The sequence below is a fragment of the Macadamia integrifolia genome, unplaced genomic scaffold (assembly GCF_013358625.1).
Source record: "Macadamia integrifolia cultivar HAES 741 unplaced genomic scaffold, SCU_Mint_v3 scaffold1475, whole genome shotgun sequence".
Classification (NCBI taxonomy): Eukaryota; Viridiplantae; Streptophyta; class Magnoliopsida; order Proteales; family Proteaceae; genus Macadamia; species Macadamia integrifolia.
Genome location: NW_024868219.1, coordinates 73809 through 93610, shown reverse-complemented (window position 1 = coordinate 93610; position 19802 = coordinate 73809). Strand labels below are relative to the sequence as shown.

The following is a 19802-nucleotide window of genomic DNA, read 5'->3' as shown; positions in this document are numbered from 1 at the left end:
GGAATTCGTTCTTTTTTATATAACGTGTTTCGGTTTAAAGGCTCCTTACCAAAAAAAAAAAATTCAGTTTGAAAGCTCCTAAACTACCCATTACAAATCATCCATCTAGATCTGCTCCACCAGAAATAATGGCAGATTCTAGTGACAGGCAACAAGCCCATCCTCACATTGCTCTCCTCCCAAGTTCCGGCATGGGTCATCTCGTACCCTTCGTACGCCTCGCTGCTACCCTTGCCGCACACGACTGCCGGGTCACCTTCATCACCACTCACCCAACCGTCTCCCTCGCTGAGTCAAGCCTCGTCGCTCGCCTACTGTCGGCCTTCCCTCATGCGGTCACTCCAAAGGGGTTCCATATTCTCCCACTCGACCCATCTACCGCCAATTCCAAAGACCCTTTCTTCCTCCAATTCGAAGCCATCCGTCGCTCTGCCCATCTGCTCTCTCATCTCCTCAATTCCTCTTCTCATTCTGGTCATCCCCCTCTCTCTGCTCTCGTCACCGACGTCACCTTAGCCTCAGCCGTCATCCCTGTCACCCACGATCTTCATATCCCTAACTACGTCCTTTTCACTTCCTCAGCTAAAATGCTCTCTCTGTTAGCCTATTTTCCTGCCCTCGTTGGTGTTACTCATAGTGATGAAATCAACATCCCCGGTATACCGCCTCTACACAAAACTTGGCTCCCACCGCCTCTTCTAGATCAGACTAATCTTTTCACTACCCAGTTCACTGAAAACGGTGAAGCACTCGTGAGATCAGATGGGATTTTAATCAATACGTTCAAGTCTCTGGAGCCGGAGACGGTAGCGGCGCTGAATGAAGGAAAAGTAATAAATGGGCTACCGCCGGTGATACCCGTCGGGCCACTGGTACCGTGCGAATGTGAAACGGAGCGAGGTGGGTCATCGCTAATGGAATGGTTAGATGGGCAGGAGAAGGGTTCCGTCGTTTATGTGAGCTTTGGGAGTCGGACGGCAATGTCGAGGGAGCAAATCCGTGAGGTTGGTGAAGGATTGGTGAGGAGTGGATGTGGGTTCGTGTGGGTGGTGAAAGACAAGAAGGTGGACAGGGAAGAAGAGGGAGTGGAAGAGGTGGTGGGTCGGGGGTTGATGGAGAGGATCGTCAAGGATAGGAAGGGGGTGGTGGTGAATAGGTGGGTTGACCAGGAGGCGATACTGAGTCTTGAGGCGGTGGGTGGCTTCGTGAGTCACTGTGGGTGGAACTCGGTAATGGAAGCAGCATGGCATGGGGTGAGGTTGCTGGCGTGGCCACAGGGTGGGGATCAAAGGATTAACGCGGAGGTGGTGGAGAGGAGTGGGCTCGGGGTGTGGGTGAGGAGATGGCAATGGGGAGGTGGTGGGGTGAATGTGAAAGCAGAGGAGATAGACGAGAGGGTGAGGGAGATGATGGGGAATGAGCGGCTGAGGGTAACAGCGGCACAGGTGAGAGATGAGGCAAGGAAAGCTGCTGAGTTGGGTGGGGCTTCTCAGTTGATTGCGGGGCTTGTCGGAGAGGTTGCTGCACACTATTAATTAATTAATTAATTGAAGATTTCTTCTATTTGTGCTTTCTATATTATGCACCATAGTTTTATAAACTGCAATAGGTATCAGGAATCAGGATTGGTCTCAACTGATATTGATAAGACTGGTATTGGAGATAGGATCTTTCTCAACTGATATTGATCAAGACTGGCATTGGAGATAGGATCTTGCTCATACGATCATACTTAGTTGTATAAGTCAACATCTAACACTTGGTCCACTTAAAATGACAGTTGTTAGATGTTGACTCGTTCAACTAGGTGATTGTACGAGCAGCTGATCCGTTTTCAATTGGAGATGGGATAAGTTAGAAATAAGTTTGATCGAAATGAATTTATCTTCTTTCTTTTTATCAGTTTTTTATAATTTTTTATATTTTGAGATCATACCATAGAATTAGTATTGAATTGATCTAGCACACTTAATTAATTAATACTTCTAGTACAGTGGGAGAACGGAGACAGTAGATTTCTTTTATTTCTGTTTTCTATATTATGCATCAAAGTTTTAAAACTTGGGATCGGTCTCAACTGATATTGATCTAGATTGGAATTGGATCAGTTAGAATTAGGTTGGATCAGATGAATTTACCTTCTTCTTTTTTTTTTTTCCAATAGACTTTTTGTAATGTTTTACATTCATACCATTGAATCGGTGTTGAATCAGTCAAGACTTAAGGGGAGGATCCATCTCGATTGATACCGATTCAATCCGGGCGATTTCAACTTATTCATTAAATTTTTAAAATAATTATGCGTATACTATTATTGCCTAGTTCTCTTGGTAACGAGACCACTCAGAATTTGAATCCTCTCAGCCTAAGCGAGTAAACATACTTTGCAGTTAGTTATGTTAATTATTGTATTTATTTTTTTCTTTCTCAAATAAAATATAAATAAAAAAATGAAAGGATTTCAGGTTTGAGATGGATTTTAAGACTAGAAATATACAAAAAATAATCGAATCGAACATATGAATTTATCTAGGTCAGCTTTCGGTCCAAAGATACTATTGCTATGGGGTGTTAAAGAATTCAGACCCTCACCAATTGCTAGGACACTCATAGCAGCATCCGACAATTGGGAGGACCTGAGTACGCATCCCCATGTCCTCCCAGCTATTGGATGCACACTAGGATGCCCAACATAGTATCCAACGGTTGGGAGGACCCAAACATGTTCCCATGTTCTCCCAATTGTCTAATTTGCATTGGGTGGCATTTGATGACTGGAGATGATCAGAGTTCGTTCAAAAATAGTTGAAGTAGTTGAATAGGAGGATTTCTACAACTATATCCCTTGATAGATTTATCAAGGATCACATACTTCTTCTTTGATGAATCTAAAAGAGCTAGAGGCAAACTTAAAACGACCTCAAGAGAAGTGGTGAAGAAAGACATGCATAGCTTAGACCTTGTATCAAATATGACGAAATTGGGGGATAAGGATCCATGTAGCCAAACCCATTTAATTGGGTTAAGGTTGAGTTGTTATTATTACTGTTGTTGAAGCAAGTGGCCCCTACACCAGCTCAAGACCAATGAGAGTGCGTGGATAAGTATCAACATGGCGAGATTTTTACCATTGATGAGGGGTGAACTATCATTTTTTTCTCCCTCTGTGTATGGTACAAGGGCCACACAGCTGTTCAAATTATTTTTCCCCCATAAAATAAATAAATAAATCAATGTTTTTGAGCATAGGATATGCTTTAGCTTAGAGACACTTTTCCTAAAAATATATTCCAACTTGACAGCAAATATGAGTATCAATTGGTCCAATTTCGGTTTGATTCAAGATGTAACATGTTGAAATTGAAATTGAATTGAAACCGAATAAGAGCCTTCTCTAAATTAGAATCAAACTGGCACCATTCAATTTTGGTTTGGTCTTTATTCAATTCAATATTCGGATCACTATTTGATTTTGACCCCAACCGAATTTCTTCTCTTGGTCTCCTTTCTTGATCAGGGTTTTGAATATCATTATTAGATCGATCATTTCCATATCAATATTGTGTAGGATGTGAATCCTACTCAACCATTAACAGGGATCTTGCCTAAACATTCATGAATCACAAATTAAATGATAGGGGAATGACACATACCATTCACCATCGACTGTGAAGAATTCGCCACCATTATACCCTTCACGTATCTTAATCTCTACTGAAACAAATACAAACACAATGAATTCTCTAGGTTTCTCCTAATAGCTTCTATTAATGCTCCCTTGGTGATGGTCCCAATAACCTTAGACCTTAATGCAGAAGGAGGACTTAGAATCCTATTTATAGAGTTTATATACCCGCCCATCAAGGTGTTCTAAACAGAGAAAGACTATGTTCCATTAGTTAAAGTAGAAGTGGGTTTCCTACTTGAAATCCAATAAATATAGGAGATTGATATTGGTCAATTTCCTAATTGGTCTATGGGAAAATCTTAGAAAATATTTATGAAAATATTCTTAGATATTGATAGTCAACGATATCGATATGTATCATTAGTATTGGATAAAAATGTGACGTTTTTTGAATCACTAGTCATTACCAATGCAGCTTACCACAATAATCTCACCCCATAGGTCCGAATCAGTTGTAAATTCAAAAAAATCACATTTTTGTTCGATAATAACGATATGTATCGATATTGACCATGACTAATATCAGATTAGATTCTATGCACTAAATCCTTGTTCTTGAGTCAAGCATACGAGATACATCTTAAGTTTAGTTGAAGGCAGCGATTTAAGTCATGGTATCATTGCTCTTGGCTATCAAGCCAAAGATCAAACGACCCTTAAATGCAGATAATAATCGAGTATCAAACCATTTTACCTTTTAATAGATACCAATATCGTCGATCTGTATGAGTAGCAATCATCTGTGATGCTGAGATGCATCAATTTATACGCCCTTTTTTTTTTTTTTTTTTTTCTTTTAATAGGTAACAAGTGTGTTTTTTTTTTTTCTTTTAAGCAAAACACTAGATTCATTAAGCAAACGTAGCTAGGGAATAATTCGTGCCGAGGAAAGACAAGTAAAGGGGGGCTTAGGCCACAATATTCTAGTGATATGGAACTTGGCAGCCTCACTCATAAGAAAATGTACTTCCTTATTTAAGGATCTAGGAATGAAATTAAACATAACCAAAGTAAAGTCTAACGCTAAAGGTAAAATATGATCTACAATGGAGTATGTCGCCCAATCCAGTGACGAAAAATCCTATTCAGGGCCTAAATTAGACCTTTGTAATCTAGAAACACTACAACCTTCCAATAAACCAACACTTCGGGCAAGCAACAGGGAATCACAGACTCCTTCAACTTCAACTGCATCTGCTAAAGATCCCCAACAAAACTTGCATTTTTCCGCAATAAAATGTTTACCTCTATAAAAAATAATAGCTTCTCTTCCTCCTTTCTTGGACTTCGAATTCTATGTTCCATCAGAAAACACCAACACAAAGGAGGGAAGAGAGATCATACCGATATCTATAATTAATACCATGGTTAAAGTTATTTATTGAACCTAATTTATTGGGCACATTTGCTTAAATATAAAAATTTTCCTCTTTTTATCCTTTCCGGAGGCTAAGCATCTAAATTCTTCTCCATGGACTTCTTGAGGTAATGAGAAAACCTGACCTTTACGTGAAAAAGTGATTTTTTTTTTCTTCCGAAGAGTGGAAGAAGAGGAAATTCAATTAGTATCTGGTCTAATTTTTTGCTACCATCTTACCCAAGCTTTAAAATTTGTAGGATTGTTCCTTGGAAATCATTTCCTTTGAGAGTATATGTTGAAAGTGTGTCCCATGAAATCAATTGCTATAGTGTTCAATTTTGTAATTGACTGTATGGTATTAACGGGTTATGGTTGTTTGTAGTTTTCTTATTGGAATATTGCTTATAGTTAATATTATTTTAGTGACTTTAACATATTTTTTAAGTATTGAAAAAGCTTGCTATCTTTACCAAAATAATAATAATAATAATAATAATAATTAATAATAATAATAAAAAATAATAATAATAATAATAATAAATTATAATAAATATAAAAAAAAAAAAAAAAAAAGAAGCTAATGCTTGTTCTCTGTTATGTTTATTGGATGCCATTGAAGGTATTACTCTAACAAAAAAAAGTTCTTTTTGATCAACTCCTTTGAAGAATCAAGATCTTGATAAGTCAAATAAACGCACATTGATCGCTAAGCTTCGAGCAATGATGATATATCTTCAAAAATCTTCATTTAAGAGACATATTGAGTTAGAGAACTTTGAAAAGCTCAAATGATTTGGAAGCTGAACATCTAGATCTATTGGAAACAAAACTTTTTCAGCCCAACCCGACATGTATAGTGGAATTTTGAATCGATTCGGGTCGTTCTCCATATCATTAAAACCAAATAAATATGATAACTAGTACAAAATAATAAGAACAATACTTACAAAGAGTCGCAAGCGAAGCTCCTCCTCCAGATAATGGTTCTTCCTCAGACCAGCAATCCAAGTTTCGAATCTCAATTGTGCAGCAGGTACAGTTTATGGAGCTTTCGAAACTTCACAAGTTTCAATTGACTATCTAATAGCCATTCTTTTTCCTTCAGTAGTGCAACTACTAACTTACTTTTTTCCTTGTGTAGGAATTACAGTTCAACATCAGTACGAAGAGAAGAGAAGAAGAAAGATAGAGAAGTGGAGGGAGAGAGCCAAAAGAGGAGAAGGAGAATGGGATGCAAAATGTTGGGATCCCATTTTACTCTCGCCCCTTTTATTTAATGTGGGGCATTATATTATAATAAATAAATTCAATTAAGAAACTTAAACTCTTTTAAGTTTTCTAAAACTTCAATTCCTTTTTTTTTTTTTTTTTAATAAAAATCACTCTTCTTTCCTTAGGACACATATTCCAAATAAGTAAATTTCTCTTCTTTCCACAAAGCACTTATTCCAAATAAGTCAATCTCTCTTTTTCTATAAGAAACTTATTCCAAATAAGTAAATTTCTCTTTTTTCCATAAACTTGATTTATCCATTATGACTCAAATACTTACTTGCTACGAAAGGGAAGAAGCAGAATCTAAGAGGGATAATGCAAATAATTAAATAACTCATTAACTGCATAGTAATTATTTATCCATTCCCAATTTATTAATCGATATTAATTAAATATCCACCATAACTAAATTACGGTTATACCCACACTACTACTAACATCATCATTATGGAATATAGGGCATGCACATCAATATCACCATGACCTCATTCCATAGTACATGTCCATATAGGAGCGTGCGCGCACGTAAATCATGTTTAATCATTTTTAATCACCATTAGAAATATAAAATCATTTCTTAAATGATACAAACCTTTGATTCAATAAGATTGTATATAAACGCTCTCTCTATTGATGTTCCCCTAAACGGGTAGTGAAAATTCTGTTGATTAGTTTTTCACTCATGTACATTTTTACTCATACTCAATATACCGGCCTAAGCCCATTTGGACTTTAGTCATTGATACATTAAAGTGTGTGCAAACACCGCCGTGTCAATGTGCATAGTAAATAAACTATCTCAGGTTAAAGGTAAAGTGACGTGTCAATTTCCATAAACACTTCCAGTGGTAACACATGAGGTAATATGACACAAAAAGATTTTTTGCCAATACACACATATGTGTGCTCACATAAGTACATTGACAGCTCTATGTCTAGTAGTACAACATGTGACAACCATTTATGATAAGGGTGCCCAACCCAAACCCTAGTTGTGACTTCCATTTATAAATCTATTAATGGACACAACATCTTCATCAAGCGTCAACATCATTATTGTTGTGAAGACTAGACCCTTAGGTTTCTAGACTTAGGATATGCTTTTATTGGTTTAATTTTTAAAATCATAAGTTGAATCGATTTTATCAAAAAAAAAAAAAAAAAAAGTTGTATCAATGCCTTAAAGACAATTATCAACATCATGACCAATAAAAATTGAGCTAATGGTTTAATCTGTATCTTGACCTAACAATAGTGGAAAACTTGACTCTTCCATAGTTGTACTTAACCACAAACTTGACCTCGAACTTAGATTGGTTAATCATATTTTTTATCAAATAAAAAAGGGCAAGCAATTATTTTTCTATAAATAGATGTGATGCCAAATAGCCTACCGGGAGAACGGTGAATTCTTGTGGAGAAGCTCCGGGTTCTCAAAAATCATCATTCTAATTTCTTTAGGAATAAAGGTAATAAGTGGGGAATCATCACCTAGATTAGGGTCTAGGACCCACAAAACAAGCAAATTGATTTCATGACAGTTCGACTAGGGAACATTCTAACAAAATTTAGGGTTCAAACCAAATGATGATCTAGAGAATGTGTTAGGCACCCATGCCCACCAGTTATACCGGTCTTCTTATTGCTTGATCAAAATTAAATAAAATATAAAATATAAAAAGCCATAATAATACATTCTCCACTAGGATTGGGTTAGAACATATATATATATATATATATATATATATATATATCCATTCAGCATCAAAGGACATGCCAAAGATAAGAAAAAAAAAAATAGAGAATGCATACAAGCTTGTATAGAATATTTCTTGTTTCACCATCATCAAAGGTTGTGTTCAAAACCAAGTTCTATGAGAAATTTCAATAAAACTCATTTAAGAATATCAACAACAACAACAAAAACTCAGCATTTTCTCAACATTTAAGAATATCAATATGTAATAAAGTAGGCAACTAACAATAGTTAAACTAAAACTAATTGATATTGACATAGGGATCGAGAATATTTATCTCATTTGGTAGTAACTAAAAATTTTGACATAATAGTTAGGTTAATACATGGTAAACCGATTTAGAAACCAATGTATTCCAGCTTATACTTTTTAGTGCATAATCTGTCCGTAATCAATTGTATTGACAGAAATCTTATAAGGTCATTAGACATTTAAGGCAAATCAAATCACTAGGTTCATTTCTACTCTTTAGGTTTCTGACAAGAAATTTTTCTTGGAAAAAAAAAATGACAGATTCTTAAGTTCCATCTCGATATATGGGAATGCATATCAATAATGGGACGTAATTATTGAAATCGGGTCTAAAAGTTTGTTGGCATGTGGTCTGCCTAGCCATCTCCTAGATATCCAATGTTTTGATTTATTGTTTGTCCATTCCACATGTGGAATTAGATGTTTCGGATAGTACACACCTTTACATGGTTTGCTAAATAGGGAAACTTTTACCACATTATATATGCAAAATAAGTTAAATTTTGTAGAATACACTTTATAAGTTTATTGAGGCAACCCAAGTATCTGTCATGTGGTAGATTAGATGACGTCCAAACAACCCAAGCTACCTTCAACAAGGTAGACACAAATCACCAGAGTAACTCTAGTATCTGCATATATAAACAAATTTAATTGAATTAGGCTTTGAAATTTAATACATGGCTAATACGACTCCTAGCCTCTGTATTTAACGGCCAAAATTACCACATCATCTTTCCACATGACTCAAAACAATAACATATGATAGAAAAACTTCATAAAATAATCAAATCAGACATTCTATGAAATTGAATATGGGTAATATCTATATCCTAAATATTCTACTTGACCTGACTAATGCTACTTTAGGGCTAAAATTTACTACATATGACCATCAACAAACTGGTTAGATGGCAAATAAAAACAATCCTAGGTGTTATACTTTACCCCCTCTAGATTTTGGATTTAGGCCCTCTCCAACCGGAGGTGGCAGAAGAGGATCTAGCAAGACGCGTAATAGGAGAGAGAATGTGAAATCCCTTGCTACTAACCAGGGGTCGTCATATTGCAAAAATAATACAAACAGTGATTAGATAATGGCATATTTGTTTTAGGAGACACAATCATAGAGATTAGATGAAGATAAAACCCCTTCAAATAATCCCTAGAACCGGACTTGGTCGCGACATTATCTCTAATTTACTTTCTACATCATGATAATCGTATATTTCACTTTTTGCCATGTGTTGTTAATGGTCATAAACATTAACAAAATTTTGACTTGATTTCCTATAATAAGGAATTAGGAATATCCATTCGCACACCACAACGTGTTTTTTAATTTTTTTTTTTTTCAAAATGTCATTTTAAAACAAAAAATGGTGTTTGGTGGACCTATTTCAGAAATGATTACTCTAATTGTTCACTTTTTTCATATTTGGAATGAAAGTGAAATGATGGAACAAGGTCTCGTCGTTCCATCATTTTTTTTTTTTCGGTTTCGCTCCAAAAAAGATCAAAAAACACCAAGTTCACACCAAAATCTTTATTCTGTTTTATTGTTCCCATAGAACGGAAAGACGTTTTACTAAATGACTACCAAACGTAGCCTAAGAAATTGGAAAGATTGGACTGGGATCACTGGACTACTAACCCCATTAAAGATCACGTTTCTGCAAAATTATAGGCAACCATTAACACGGTCACAGACCCTCTTTGACCCTTTGATTCTTCTTCAACCAAGTCCCTTCAAAACCCTTAATCTCTCCTCAGGAAAACCCAAAAATGAAAGCAGGGAAGGTTACAAACCTGATAGAGGAATCGTAAACAAACTGAAAATCAAACCAGAGAACAACAATAATGGTAATCATGTCTTGTGTCGTGTTACGTACGTGGATTTGTGGGTGACGTGGCATGGGTGTAGTTTATTTGTAGTTATTTTTATAATTTAATATTTATGTTGTTAGTAGTTATTGGGTAATTTATAAGAGTTATATTTAATGAGGGAAGTATTGTACGTGGGTGAGAGGAGTTGTAACTACTTTGAATTCCTATTTAAGTGGGATTACTTTGAATGAAAAGAGACTTGAATGATAATGGGTTACTACGTTTTCTCTATTTTGAGAATGAGGTCATGGCTTCCTCAATAAGGCCAAGAGATTGGCTACCTCCCAATTAGCCAAGATGTCATAGCCTCGTTCGTTAGGTTACTATCCATTTTTATTTCTTATTTAATTTTTCCTATTTTAATTCTCTCCCCATCTAATCCCCTACTTTTTCTCTATTCTAATTTGTCTTATTAAAATCCCAAGAGGAATTGGCTGTGCACATATCAAGTGATATCAGAGCTCAGACACGGCGTCCATTTGTGGATTATACATTTCTTCCCTAAGAAACGAGGTCATGGCTTCCTCGATTAAGCCAAACAAAGATTACCGACGAAAGCAACACTGTAGTTCAATTCCTAATAGATTATTACGTACGTGGATTTGTGGGTGACGTGGCATGGGTGTAGTTTATTTGTAGTTATTTTTATAATTTAATATTTGTGTTGTTAGTAGTTATTGGGTTTTATAGGAGTTATAGTTAATGAGGGAAGTGTTGTACGTGGGTGAGAGGAGCTATAACTACTTTGAATTCCTATTTAAGTGGTATTACTTTGAATAAAAAGAGACTTGAATGATAATTATATTTTCTCTATTTTGAGAAGGAGCTCATGGCTTCCTCGATAAGGCCAAGAGTTTGATTACCTCCCAATTAGCTGAGACATCATACCCTCGTCCATTAGGCTACTATCCATTTTTATTTCTTATTTAACTTTTCCTAGTTTAAGTCTCTCCCTATCTAATCTCCTACTTTTTCTCTATTCTAATTTATCTTATCAAAATCCCAAGAGGACATTGGCTGTGCGTATATCATGCCGTTGCAATTGCAAGCTATCATATAATGTCATCATCATCTTCTCTCTTCTGCAAGATTACTACTTCTACTTCTTCTACTTCTTTTTTGTCGCTATATCTTTAACTTCATCTTATGGGTCTCCTTCTTCTTATTCTTCACCGCCCTCACCATTCAAGATGTGGTTTCAAAAGCTATAGATGTTGCTGCCGAAAATCCGTATGAGCTGATCCTGCACAAGCACAGAAGGCAGAGGCCCGGGGCTTTGTCCGGGGTTAGTCCTCCGATGCTCAAGTTAGAGATCGGCCGCACAGTTTTTTTTACAGGATTAATGGTGTGGGTTTTGATGCTTACCTTTTTCCTCCTCTCCGGCCCTCTCTTATAACCCTTAGGGTTTAGGGTTTATCTTTTCCTTGGAGGAGTCCTCCTCGGGTCCGCCTCCTTTCCTTTTCGAGTCCTATTCTCTTCGTGGGAAATATTCCCTTTGCGCGGTTGACGGAGTCGGAGTCCTTGCAGCCTCTATCAGGTGGGTGACACATGTCCAGGTGGGCGACCCGTGTCCTTACCCTATGGGGCAATCAATTTGGCTGTATCAGGAGCCCCCTTACTCTCACCAAGAGGCTTTTCCTGTGGGAGTAACCAAGTTTTTCATCATCATTTTTTTTTTCGTTCATGCATCCCTTCGGCCTTAATCCTTCGGCTTTGACCTTAGTCTTGCTTGAGACCGAGACCTTCGCTCAGGTTAGCTCGGCCTAAGCTCCCAACCGAGGTTGTGACCTTCGGTCAGGTCTGCTCGGCTTTAGCCTAAGCTCCCAATCGAAGTTAAGACCTTTAGTCAGGTCAGCTCGGCCTCGGCCTGAGCTCCCAACCGAGGTAGGGACCTTTGGTCAGGTCCGCTCGGCCTTAGCCTGAGCTCCCAACCGAGGTTGTGACCTTCGGTCAGGTCCGCTCGGCTTTGGCCTGAGCTCCCAACAGAGGTAGGGACCTTCGGTCAGGTCCGCTCGGCCTTGACCTGAGCCCCCAACCGAGGTGAGGACCTTTGGTCAGGTCCGCTCGACCTTAGCTTGAGCTCCCAACCGAGGTATGGACCTTCGATCAGATCCGCTCGACTTTGGCCTGAGCTCCCAACCAAGGTATGGACCTTCGATCAGGTCCGCTCGGCTTTGACCTGAGCTCCCAACCGAGGTTAAGACCTTCGGTCAGGTTAGCTCGGCCTCGGCCTGAGCTCCCAACCAAGGTAGGGACCTTTGGTCAAGTCCGCTTGGCCTTAGCCTGAGCTCCCCATCGAGGTTGTGAACTTCGGTCAGGTCCGCTCGGCCATGGCCAGAGCTCCCAACCGAGGTATGGAGCTTCGGTCAGGTCCGCTCGGCTTTGGCCTGAGCTCCCAACCGAGGTTAAGACCTTTGGTCAGGTCAGCTCGACCTCGGCCTGAGCTCCCAACCGAGGTAGGGACCTTCAGTTAGGTTCACTCGGCCTTTACCTGAGCTCCCAACCGAGGTAGGGACCTTTGGTTAGGTCCGCTCGGTCTTGGTCAGAGCCCCCAACCGAGGTGAGGACCTTTGGTCAGGTCTACTCGGATTTGGCCTGAGCTCCCAACCGAGGTATGGACCTTCGGTCAAGTTTGCTCGGCTTGGCCTGAGCTCCCAGCCAAGGTAGGGACCTTCGGTCAGGTCAGCTCGGCCTTAGCTTGAGCTCCCAACTGAGGTTGTGGCCTTTGGTTGGGTCCGCTCGACCTTGACCCAAGCTCCCAACCGTGGTATGGACCTTTAGTCAGGTCCACTTTGGCGCAGATCTCGAGGGATGGTAATTGGTGATGTGACGACGCCATTAATGCTTGGGCAGTCGTACCGTTTTTCTTATATTTATAAAGTGTGGGGGTCCATTTTTGGGCCACTTTTATTTTTCCCTCGGAGAGCCTTCATTCGGTCTAGGTGTCCCTTTTCCTTTAGCCCTTCGTCTTCACCAAAGTAAGTACCATGTCTTCTTCATCCGGGTACAGTCCCTCGTCCTCCGAGAGGACAAAGTCTCACCATAGGTATCGAAGTCCAGGGGGTCCAAGGGATGTCCTCGGAGGACTCTTCCCCCGATTTGCCCTCTTCTTGCGACTCATCGTCCACGACCTCACCGTCTGGGTCCGAAGGTGGCTCAAACGGTGAGGGATTCAGGGAGAGGGTGCTTGAATCCCGAGCCCAGATCCAGGACCCCCTCGAGGTGGAGGCCTTGCACATCGTCTCCACCATGGATGAGCTAGAGCTGGGGAGCTAAGGGCCTCCTTCAGTGTCTTGGATGCTTTCGAGCTCTGACTACTAAAATCGACCGACCGAGCCAGCTATCGAAACTCCGAAGAGCTGTGCCTATATAAGGAGGCATTTAAGGTCAGCCTTCGGCTTCCCTTCCATCCTTTCTTCGCCCGGGTGTTTCGGCACTATGGGATTTATCCGACCCAGCTGATGTCGAATGGATGGCAGCAGCTGCTTAGTTTCGTCGTCCTTTTCTCTAGGTGCCAAAGGCCTCTCTCCCTCCCTCTCTTCGTCAATTGCTTCCTTCTTCAGGCCTGTAAGGGGCTTTCGGGCTGGTACTACTTTAGCCCTCGGAAAGACCTTCGGCTGCTGAACGGTTACCCAACGTCGATCCACGGGTGGAAGGAGAAATTCTTCTTCGTGAGGTCGTCCGAGTGGGTGCCCTTCGGCACCGTCTGGGATATCCCTGATCTGAGGACGGTGAACTCCACTCCTGCCCTTCTTGGGACAGACTCAGAGTCGATGGCAATGGCGAAGGGTCAAGACATCTGCCCTCCGATTGAGTCCGACAGCCTTAAGTCCGACGCCATTTTATTCAGATTCGGGCTTAGCCCGGGTGAGTTAGGCCAGCCCAAGTTTATTTACCTCGGGTACTTGTGTTTCATACTAACTCCCTTTGTCTTCATGCAGTGCAAATCTCCAGGGTCGAGGCTAGGGCTGCAGCTGCGGAGAGGCAAGTCCAAATAAGGGAGGCCAAGGCATAAGATGCGCAGCAGCAGCAGGGGCTGAAGAGGAAAGGGAAGAAGAAGGGTCCTCCCTCCTCCAAAGCTCCCCCATTGAAGAAAATGTCCAGGGCCGAAGGACCCAGTACCGAAGTGGTCCAGGCCCTCGCCACCCCAGGCTATAGCTTGTCTGCTCGAGACTCCTCCCCCGTGGCAGACTTCAGAAGCCCGAGGGTTGGGAATGTTAGGGCCGAGGTTGGCTTCGTCCCTCGGTGGTCGATTAAAGAAGATGACACCCTATCCGTCTGCCGTGTCGCTCGTGAGCTGGTACTAAAGGGCAACCTCCCCGAGATGCCACCAAAGCACAACAACAAGGGATGGCGGCCATGATAACTAGCGCCTGCATCTTCATAGCAAGGGTAAGCTTTGGTCTTCCAAACCTTGATTTATGATCATTGCAACGTACTGACCATCGGTATCTTATGCAAGCCCAAAACCAAGTGGGTCAGCTGGCGATCCAGGACGAAGCCATGGGCCGAGACCTTGAGGCTTTCGAACGTGAGAAGTCAGTCCTAGAGAATGAGCGTTCGGTTCTCCTCGAGAAGGTGGAGCACCTGGAAGCAGACCTTCTTCGTACTTGCTAGGAATGCGATCAAAAGCTTACGGAGCTGAAGGCACAGATAACAATAAGGGTTCGGGAGGTTGAGACCCGAGGGGCTGAGATGTATAGGGCCTCTGAGGGCTTTTGAGAGGAGGTCAAATGTGCCATTTCCCCTGGGTTCACAATGGGCGCTACTGAGGTCCGAGACTGGGTCCTCGAGCACTACCCAGAGGTCTCTTTCGAGGATAGCAGACTCATCTTCAAAGAAGAGTATGTTGAGGCAGCCCCAACAACCACCGAGGTTTCCGAAGCCGATGGCGAAGGCTGTAGCTAGGAAGGTGAAGTTCAGCTGCAACGTGAGGTGCCTCTGACTCCTGGTCACGATGGCTCCGATGGGGAGATCCTCCACCATGTCGACAACGAGGCCGTGAATCCGACAGACGCCCCCTGAAGCCAACCTGCACCCTACCTCAGCGTTCGGGCTTTCTTTTTAGCCTTCGGGCTATCCTCTCTTTCTTCTTTTTGTGATGTGAGCCTTCGGGCCTTTTCGTGTAATCTCGGCCTTCGGGCCTTTTTTTAATGAATGAATATTTCCCATTCTTCGAATACCTTTACCTTTTACTTTTTTGCATTTTCTCTGATAAAGGATCTTTGGCCCGTAGGTAGGTGTAAGAAGGCCGAACCCTTCAGTGGCCCTAGGATTAATAGGCCTCTGCTCTAGTACGAGGCTTGGTTCTACTCCATCGGCTTATCAGAGAGGTTTCCCAAGTTTGAGGGCCGTGGACTTGAGGGATTATGAACAAGTAGGATTCGATCGGTGCCCCCGACCAAGGTAAGGACCCTCGATCAGGTCTGCTCGGCCTTGGCTGGAGCTTCCAATCGAGGACGTGACCTTTAGTCAGGTCACCTCGGCCTTAGCCAGAGCCCCAACCGAGGCCTTGACCTTCGATCAAGTCAGCTCGACCTTAGCTAGAGTTCCCAACTAAGGTGGTGGCCTTCGGTCAGGTCTGCTCGGCCTTAGCCTGAGCTCCCAACCGAGGTAGTGGTCGTGACCTTCAGTCAGGTCCGCTCGGCCTTGGCCTGAGCTCGCAATCGAGGTTGTGACCTTCGGTCAGGTTAGCTCGGCCTTCACTGAGCTCCCGACCGACGTTGTGGCCTTTGGTCAGGTCTGCTCGGCCTTAGCCTAAGCTCCCGACCGAGGTAGGGACCTTCGGCTATATCCCTTCGTTAAGCTCCCTTCGGCTCTACCTTGATCAACAACCGTGGTGATGACCGAGGTAAGGACCTTCGGCAAAGCTAAAGCCATCAAACAGGAGAACTCCTAGCAATTGCTGTAAACCAGCTTACATATTTTTCAAAAGTAAAATCATCCGGAGAGTTTAGGATGAAGAGTTACAACTAGAAAATGCTTAGGAGCAAAAAATTACAAAACAAAATGTGATTGCTCGCTACTTCACTACTGGTAGAATTTTCTCAAGTTCTTCGAGTTCCACGATCGGGGTACCCTCTCTCCCCCCATAGTCTCCAAGTGATAGGAACCCGGTCGTATTACCCTTGAGACTCTGTAAGGACCTTCCCAATTCGGAGTTAGCTTTCCTTGATGCCTCGGGTATGATATTTCTACCCTTCTGAGGACGAGGTCACCCATTCTGTACTCGTTCTTTCGGACTTTGGAGTTATAGTGCATTACAACCCTCTGTTGGTAGGCGGCGATCCTTTCTTGTGAGGTGTCCCTGACTTCGCTCAAGAGGTCTAAATTCGTCCAAAGTCCTTTATCATTTTCTTCTTCATTGTAGTACTAAATTCGATGGGTTACGGCCCCTACCTCCACCGAAAGTACAGCTTCAGTGCCATGAGTTAAAACGAAGGGTATTTCTCCTATGGCCGATCTCTCAGTTGTGCGGTAAGCCCAGAGGATATTGTACAATTCATCTGCCCATAACCCTTTGGAATCATCCAGTCTCTTCTTTATTCTTTGGAGCAGGGTACGGTTGGTTACCTCTGTCAGCCCGTTGGTCGGTGGATACCTGACAGATGTTTTCCTGTGGTCAATGCCGAGGGCATCACAAAACGAGCCAAAATTTGGGTTGGTGAACTGAGTTCCATTGTCCATTACCACTATCCGAGGGATTCCAAATCGATAGACTACCGCTCTCTGGAAGAAGTTCCTTACATTCTTTTCGGATATCGTCACCAGCGCTTCGGCCTCTGCCCATTTTGTGAAGTAGTCTACAGCCACCACTGCAAACTTCCTTTGTCTTGTGACCAGGGGGAATGGGCCCAGGATGTCCATTCCCCACATGGCGAATGGTATCGGGTTTGATAGGGATGAGAGTCTGGTAGAGTGCTGCCTAGGGACGGGGGTGAACATCTGGCACTTGATGCACTTCCTGACTAATGATTCCGTGTCCTTCCTCATTGTTGGCCAGAACAGGCCCTGCCTCAGTACTTTATGTGCCAATGCCTGGGCTCCCAGGTGTTGGCCACATATCCCTTTATGCACTTCTCAGAGAGCATACTCGCCATCGGCAGGGTTCAGGCACTTGAGGTATGGCACGGTGAACCCTATTTTGTACAGCGTCTCATCCTTCAGAAGGAACCGTGCTGACCTCATCCGTACTTTCCTTGCCTCGTCCCTATTCTCTGGGAGCTTTCCTTCCTTGAGGTATTCGGTTATGGCATCCATCCAGCTATGGCCGTGTTCGCCTACAGGTAATACCTCTTGTGGTCTTTCGGTACTCAGCTGTGATAGCACTTCAAAATACATCGATCATCCAAGATCTGTGAAGTCAGAGGTGGCCAACTATGACAGTGCATCTGCACTAGCATTCTCTTCTCATGGCACCTGCCTTACCTTGAATTCCTTGAAGGCTGTTATTCTTTCTCGCACTGTCTTCAAGTACCCAGCCATCATTTGTTCTTTGGCTTCGTAGTCTCCATTCACCTGTCGTACCACGAGCTGTGAATCACTATGCACCACCAGCTCCTGTACCATCAAAGCCCGTGCCAGATTAATTCCAGCTATTAACATTTCATACTCTGCTTCATTGTTGGAGGCATCGAAGGTGAACCATAGGACGTACTCGATCTTGAAACCTCCGGGGCTAACCAATATGATCCCTGCGCCACTTCCTGCACTATTGGAAGCACCATCCATGTACAATGCCCAAGCCTTTTCCTCTCGATCCTCGGAAGATTCCTGGGGATCGTCAGGGAGCGTCGTCTCAGCTATGAAGTCTGCGAGGGCCTGTGCTTTTATTACGGTTCTCGGTTTGTACTGGATGTCAAATTCTCCTAACTCTATGGCCCAGTTTACTAGGCAACCAGACATATCCGACCGCTGCAGTATCTTCTTCAGGGGCTGGTCTGTGAGCACGCATACCGCATGTGATTGAAAATAGGGCCTCAGCTTTCTTACCGCTATTACCAGGGCATATGCCACTTTCTCCGTCTTTCTATATCTTGTTTTGGCATCTAGTAGGGTTCGGCTGACGTAGTATATCGAGGCGGCGACTTTTCCGGTTAGCTCCTAGACTTGCTTCACATTCTTGGGTGACCTCATATCTCGAATGGCTTGTATTTTCATTGGGTTGGCTTCAATTCCCCTCTCCAAGACAATGAAGCCAAGGAACTTTCCCGAGGCAACTCCGAATGCACACTTTGCTGGGTTCAGTTTCATGCCGTACCGCCTCAGCACCTAGAATTCCTTTTCTAAGTCTTGAATGTGTTGTTTTGCCTTTAGGATTTTTACTAGCATATCGTCCACGTACACCTTCATGGTTTTGCTGATCATCCCCTTGAAGATTTTATTCACCAACCTTTGATAGGTGGCCCCTGTGTTTTTTAGCCCGAAGGGCATGACTTCATAGCAGTACAGTCCTCCCTCGGTCACAAAGGATGTTTTCAGGACATTAACCTCTAACATCTTGATTTGATTGTACCCCGAGTATACATCCATGAAGCTTAGCGCCTCGTATCCTGTCATGGCATCAATGAGGAGGTCTATTTTCGGTAGGGGGTATGCGTCCTTCGGGCAGGCCTTGTTCAGGTTGATGAAGTCGATGTAGATCCTCCACTTTCCATTTTCCTTCGGGACCATCACCACGTTGGATATCCACTCCGGGTATTGGATCTCGCGGATGAATTGGGCCTTCAGTAACTTCTCTACTTCTTCGTCTATTTTCTACTGCCTTTCGGGGGTGAAAGTCCTTTTCTTCTGTTGCACCGGCTTCTTTGCTGGGTTAACATTCAGATGATGCTCTATTACCTCTCGATCTATTATAGGCATGTCTGAAGCCGACCAAGCGAAGACGTCAGAGTTGTTTCAGAGGAATGAGACGAGTTTTTCTCGTTGTTGCCTTGGCATTGTAGCCCCGATCTGGAATTGTCGAGCGTTATCCCCTTCTTCGACCTCCACTTGTACCAGATCCTTAGCCGGTTCCCCCCATTGATAACCGACGTCATCGCACAGATCTTCTATCGGGAGCGCTTCGCCTGTCTTTTCTCTTCCCCACAAGGTAGTGGCGTAGTACTTCCGGGATGCCTCCTGATTGCCTCGACATTCCCCGACATCGTTCTTGGTTGGGAATTTCATCTTGAGATGGGGTGTGAAGACGACAGCCTTTAGTAGGTTCAAACCAACCCTCCCTAATATGGCATTGTATGCCGAGGTAATGCCTACTACCAGGAAGTTGATCATGACTGTTACTTGGCAATCTCCGGTGTCGGCTCTTACTGGCAACTCAATCTATCCTTCCACTTTTACTGGGATGCCGAAGAATCCCTGCAACGGGTGTTCGACTTTCTTCAACTTTCCCTCGTCCATGCCCATCTTCTGGAAAGCCTCAAGGAATAGGATATCAATTGAACTGCCATTATCCACTAAGATCCTCTTCACTCTACAATCCGCTATGGTCATGGTGACTACCAGGGCATCGTCGTGCGGAGTGTGCACCCCTTCCAGATCATCATCTGAGAAAGAAATAACCATCCCCATCCTCGCCTTCTTG

The 19802-nt window shown here is 42.7% G+C and overlaps 1 protein-coding gene across 1 annotated transcript; it reads left to right on the top strand.

Moving 5' to 3' along the window:
* Nucleotides 1-35: 35 nt before the first annotated feature.
* On the top strand, nt 36-1665 carry LOC122063843 (UDP-glycosyltransferase 708G1-like). The gene has a single exon (XM_042627548.1). It carries the CDS (start codon nt 129-131, stop codon nt 1533-1535), a length of 1407 nt encoding a protein of 468 aa, XP_042483482.1. The 5' UTR covers nt 36-128; the 3' UTR covers nt 1536-1665.
* The last annotated feature ends 18137 nt before the right edge of the window (nt 1666-19802 follow it).